The sequence below is a fragment of the Convolutriloba macropyga genome, chromosome 5, assembly GCF_964194025.1.
Source record: "Convolutriloba macropyga chromosome 5, txConMacr16.3, whole genome shotgun sequence".
Lineage (NCBI taxonomy): Eukaryota > Metazoa > Xenacoelomorpha > Acoela > Convolutidae > Convolutriloba > Convolutriloba macropyga.
The window spans coordinates 60,119,308-60,125,339 of record NC_134472.1 but is presented as its reverse complement, the minus strand read 5'-3'; the positions used below and the strand labels follow the sequence as shown (position 1 = coordinate 60,125,339).

At 36.2% G+C, this 6,032-nt stretch overlaps 1 protein-coding gene across 1 annotated transcript in view; it reads left to right on the top strand.

The window, feature by feature from the left end:
• Window positions 1-1,673: 1,673 nt before the first annotated feature.
• The window catches only part of LOC142340446 (amino acid transporter heavy chain SLC3A1-like), a 9,471-nt gene continuing 5,112 nt past the window's right edge, over window positions 1,674-6,032 (top strand). Inside the window, exon 1 of the mRNA XM_075391020.1 lies at window positions 1,674-1,739. Coding sequence (XP_075247135.1) covers window positions 1,674-1,739 — 66 coding nt within the window. The remainder of the gene's footprint in view (window positions 1,740-6,032) is intronic.

Sequence of the window (6,032 nt, the reverse complement as noted above, 5' to 3'; positions counted from 1 at the left end):
TGATTCCGATTTTCGGGTAAGAAGATAATTCTATCCCTTGTTTGTTTTTGTTTATTCGAAGCAAGAGTTCGTGAAATTGTTAGGCAGCTTTCCTGTTGTGTTGATTTTTGGTGAGTTGTGCTTCCCCCAATAATTTGTAGTTTGGATGCTTGGTTCTTTGAGGAAACTTTTGCACGCGAATCCTTTCGTTGGTTTGTCTCTTCATCGCTGTCACTGTCACTGTCGTCATAGCTGTCCTCTGATGGACAATTGCTAATACTTTTTTGTGCTATGAGCAGTTTTGAATTTCTGAGTTGTTTATCTGGAAGCTGATGGCTTTTAAATATTGCTGAGTGATTTACTATTGATGTTGTTTGGGGGTCCTGATTCATTTTGCTGGATTTCACAAACTGAAATGGTTCGGCAAATTGATTATGCCAATTTGTTCCAATGCACTCGTTATGTTGATTACTCTGGGTTCCCTTGGAACGTTCAGGTTGTCGTTCGTTTCCTTCGTTTGAATCTTTAGGTTCACTATTGGAGGTCTGTTCAACAAATGTTCGAGAAGACCCCTGTTGTAAACTGTTCCGGTCCCAATCTATTTGTTGATTACTAATTCCTATGCTGTTGTTTGCTGTGTTTTCTACAGTTTCTCCAATGATACGTTTGCAGGATTTTTTCGACACAACTGTATCTCTGCCGTTTTTTCGATGACTGTCAGGTGAAGAATTGTCGGTGTCATTTCGAAAATTCAGTGATTGATATCTATCAATGCTGAGTCCGATTTCATTTGAGACAGAACAACTGGTATTGTTTCTTTCGGTCAGTGTCGGGCATGAATCTTGTGGCTGTGATATAGAGATTGCGTTGCGCAGACTTCTATTTGATGATGATTCTCTCGAGTTGTTAGATGAATTATGTCTGTTGCGTAAGTTGTACCTCCGTGTGATTTTGGGCTGCATTTTCTTTGTGCCTGGTGTATCTGTTTGATATAATTCCGATGAAGGGGCATATATTGTTGTTTTTGTAATAGGATTGTCTCCTGAAGCACCAACTGTGTTCATCTTTGATTTAGACAAATCATTCATAATTTTCTTCCATTTCAGCAATGTTGTTGTGCGTTCACCTGAGCGTTCGGCAAGTGTGATGTTCTCGTTAGTTGTAAGGGTAAACTCGGAGATACTATCCAATAGCTTGTCCAAGCATGCCTTATGTTCCAGCAGTGTGTCATACGTGAGTTGAAGAACGTCAACGTCATCGGTCTGATACTGTTCCTCAAGAAAGTTAACTGCTGAGCCCCACTCAACTTCACGTCTCATGATTTGTTGGATCAACGTCTCTTTCCTTTTATTTGTTTTTGGTGCCATTTGCTTCGGTCTAATTGCTGTTTGGAATTGTTCGGGTTATTCTTGCTTAGTGCTTAATTAGTTTGCAGTTTTGAACAGTTTCAGTTTCTATGCAAATTTAAACAACACTATCAATGAGAGCCCCTGTATTGTTGCGCGCAAGAGTATTCAGTGTTACTTGAGGTTGGTAAAGAAGCTGCTCTTTCTATTTCCGTTGTCTGTTTTTTGTTTAGTATTCTCCAATCTCTATGCAGCGCAATGGTTGTGAGTTCTTTTAATTGTCAGCCTATTTGCTGATAAACGATTATTTTTACTTTTTTCGAAAGAAAATTCCTTTGTTATGGTGATATGTTAAAAGAGCAAAATTTATCTCAGACCCGAGTGTGCTTTTATATTGTTGTGATATTAGTGAAGGTATGGTCTGAGTTTCTTTTATCCTAAACTTGGTTGGGTCTGTTGGACTTTGCAGATGGTCAGAGAACGTCAATTTTTTTTAAGGAAAATTAATGTCAAAAGAAATTATTTTTACCGACTTTTGATACGTGGCGTTACTACTTGACGTTTAAATCTTCTCTGCAACGAACAACCCAAATCCGAAGCTTTGTCTACTGTTTAACGTGCCCTTTGAAGTAGAAAGTGTTTGACTGTAGTTGCCGTGTTCTTTCTTGCTTTACATTTTGAAGAGATTGAAAATTCCAAAACTTCGATATCTATCTACGATAAAAAACAAATTTTATTGTGTGTTATTTTCTTTATGTGTGTGTATGTGATTGAACACTATCTACTTCAAAGCAAAGAACGATGTACACGCATGTACAGCTATTAAACTGCTTTCTAAAAAAGGCAGTGGTTTTTTTTTGCAAAAAGTTGTGATGCTGTTTAGGCCTATTTGCACAATAAAACTTTTTCAATGATAACAAAGACGCGTGGACAAAGTCTTTTTGTTTATAAATATGATATTAGGTATATAAATATATATAGGTAAAATAGGCTTATATAGATATTGGTTACTTCGGATTGAGACCCTTTTACTTTTGTTACTTAGTTCTTTGTTAGAAAGATAGAACTATAAAAATTAGTTGCTGGCAAACTATGCTTCACTTGTCATATTCCGAAACTCTTTTGGAATTTGTATATGATTACGCTATTTCTGCATTTTTTCTGTTCTCCTTCTTTTTTGTGAGTTTTGAATTTTTTCCTCTCTCTTTTTTCGTATTCGTTGACGGGCTGTAGTTGCAGTTCTAAATTGTTCTAAAATAAAGAAAACATTGAGTTATGTGAATACAGGAATTCGGTATTGAAAAGAATTCAAAGGTACTCCCTGTCTTTACGTCAATTTTTTTTAATGTCTTTACAATTTTAATTTTATCTCAGAAGTTTTTTAGTTGCAGTTCGTTGTTTCGGGGTCACCAATGTTGACCAACTTGCTTATAAGATCGATTTGACAATATTAAATTCACAAACTTTGGTTTCAGCGGTAAATTAGCACGGAAACATATGGGCTAAAGTTAGAAATCAAATCATGCAAAAGTCAAATTAAGAAACTTGCGAAATATTGAAGCTTGAGCTTCAACACCAATAATCAGTACAGACTATGAACATGTAAGACTTTATATAAAAAGCAGATTAGCTGAATATCAGTTTTCCAAAGGCTGATCTTTGTGGCCTCAATTTCTTGGTTACTAAAAATTGCCTATCTGACGCTCATTTCAGTTCTTGTCCACAGTTGTGTTTTCTTGAAAAATTATCTGCAGTCATCTCTTCCGACGGGCCATTGGCAATAGCCAGATATTGCACATTTTCTGGAAAACTAATCAGCGAAAATCGCTTCAAAAAACAAAAATGAAAGTTATTGTCAAATATTGTCAAATTGGTATACTTGATAGTGTAAACATAATAATAGTTTATCAAAATAGATTTCACACTTTTACATCATCTGGTCTGTTGATATTCATTGTTAACGTATTGAAACCAACAAATAAATGCCAGAAAATGGGCATCGTAGCTGTGTTCACATAGCAAGAAACTCATGCAAATCCTAAGTGCACTTTGATGCAATCCATATTGTGCCCAAGTTCTATTATTAGTTAACATAGTGACTCATCAATCCGTTTATGTCATCTGGCAAGAAGTGCAAGCCGTTATTTAAAATCAAATTTATCTGTTGAGGGATCAGTTTTTCCACCTCTGCAATAATATAATCCGCTGGCTGACAATTAAAGACCAGCAACAGATAATCAGCCACAAATGACAACATTATCAAACACTAGGCCAAATACCCATCTGTATTACCCGAGCGATAAAAGTTTGTATGAAGTTTTTTGCTGTCTTCAGCGATTCATTAGTTATTGCATCATTAGATAGTGACCATTATGCTTAAGTAAAACTCTGAAGAACAGTATTGCTTCAAACACGCTAACTTAATCTCTAAACACCGGTGAAAAGAATTCACAGCATCGGGTTATGAGAAATTTAAATCCACTGAGTGTGTCGTACATTAATTCTTAAGTGCCGCTGCCAAATATTTTTGTAAATTACCAGAGCAGGGAGAATTAGTATTTGGTTTTTCGCTGACTTCAGTGATACAATACACAGCGCATCATAAGATAGTGACAACTGTACCTTAGTAAAACTCTGACGAACAGTATCGCTTCAACCACAATTTTTTTTTCTTTGTTCTGGGGCCGAGAACTCGTACAATTAAGTTATGAGAGCTTTTACTCATTTGAGTGTGTCGTACAATATTCCTTAAAAGCCTTGATCCTGTTTAATGTATACCAAATACGCTTTAATTAAAACTGAAAAGAAATTTGCTTGGCGAGCGCGCAATGCAGCTTCGATATTTATAAATAAGCAATGCAGCTTCGATATTTATAAATTCGATATTTATAAATATTTAAAATAGCTTCGATATTTATAAATTGGTGGTTGCACTAACGAAGTATTTTAGGCTCACAATCCGTATTTGAAAGGACAGAAAATTAGAAGACTGAATTGCGCAACCATTCTCGAATTGCAAAACACGAGAGAATGAATAACATCTGATTGGAATGAGCAAAAAATGGTTCATGAAGCGGGAAAAAAATTACTAGACAAGAAATTGAACACGCTATCTAAAACAAACGAACATCTTATGATAAATTACATTGATATTCAAATTTTAATGTACCAATTGTGTAGTTTCATAGAGATACTACTATTTGAATCATTTGTTTTTAGCAGCATTTTAATGCTCATAATTGTTGAGCTCCTCATTTTTGAAGACTGTGCGAAGAGAAGGAAAAAGATATGTAGTTGAAACGACTCCAATGTCGGGCGGAAAATTTTTTTCGGAATCAATCAAAGACGTGCTGATTTTTCAGATATCAACTGAATGACATTGAGTTGGAGTTGATGCGACTCTAATTCTCCGGTTCGTTTCCGAAATTCCGGTGGTTAAGAGTTTTATTGATTCGCTAGACAAATCATTCTTTTAAAATCCGGGAAATTCGTGCTATGACGGTTTTGCTTTCCATTTTTAACTGGGTCTCTTGAAGTGCGTCACTTCGAGCAGAAGTTGATGACAAGACCAAATGAAAATAATAGTTTCTGTTAGGGGTTGTTGGGGTTATCAGTTAATTTAATAGGCTCCCGGGGAGCGAAATTTTGGGGAACTTTGGGAAGTCTTACTCGCATAGCCGCAAAGTTCTGGATTTGTTTCACAATAGGCCACTCGTGTTGTTGCGTTCTCAGTGTTTCATTTTCCGGTCACTTTATTGAAGTCGAATAAATTCCTCAATTTACGACTCAATTTTGGCCGCAGTTTTTTACTGCAGGCTTGAACCACATCTAATGATATTTTATTGGGGATTTTTCCCCGTCATGCACGAGCTGCCAGAGTCTCGAAATCACTATGTGCTACAGTAAATTCAGGTTTTCCAGTATGGCATATTTTGGACGTTTGCTGCTCCATTTTGACAATTACTGGCCAAGTGGCCAAAACGTTACACATAACGTGTTAGTTTTCCTTTGATAGTACCCGAGGGTGACCTTTTTGGGCAGGATTTAGATGCACTGGTTTCTCTTTAATGCAAACTGCTCTACATAAGCCTCCCTTTTTCACCAAACCGTATTCTCTATCAGGGTTCTCTTTTTGGTCATTAAGGTCATCCTTGAAGGCTGCACACATATTGAGCTGTATCTCCTCGTGGCTTCAGAGTTTGTCCAGCACCCTTGTGGGAGGAGTTCACTGGGCGTGACTAGGTTGTTGTCAAAAATTCTTTTATTGTTTTGTCAAACCCAAGATCCGTATATTCGTGACAAGTACTTATATAGCTCAGCGGAGTGTTAGCACGACAACCAAATCCTAAGTCGAGGGAAAAAATTCGACGCTGTTCAGATTTGCAAAGCGGTACATTATTGAGATAATTGCTGTCTGTATGTTGAATGAATGTGTATCTATCTTAATATGCTTCCTTAATAATTTTCAGGCGTTGTTTATTATATTTAGGATGCATATGCGTTAATGATGTTGTTGTTCTTTTTATACAAAGATTCTTTTTTGTGCTCCGATAAAGCAACCCGCTTGATTTAATCTATTAGATCCTGGAACTCCTTGAATCTATCTATTTATGAATAATTTTAATTCTTACATTGGCTGCATTAGCTTCAAATAATTTTTGGTGTTTTGAAAACTTACCTATGCACGTGAGGATAAAATATTTCTTG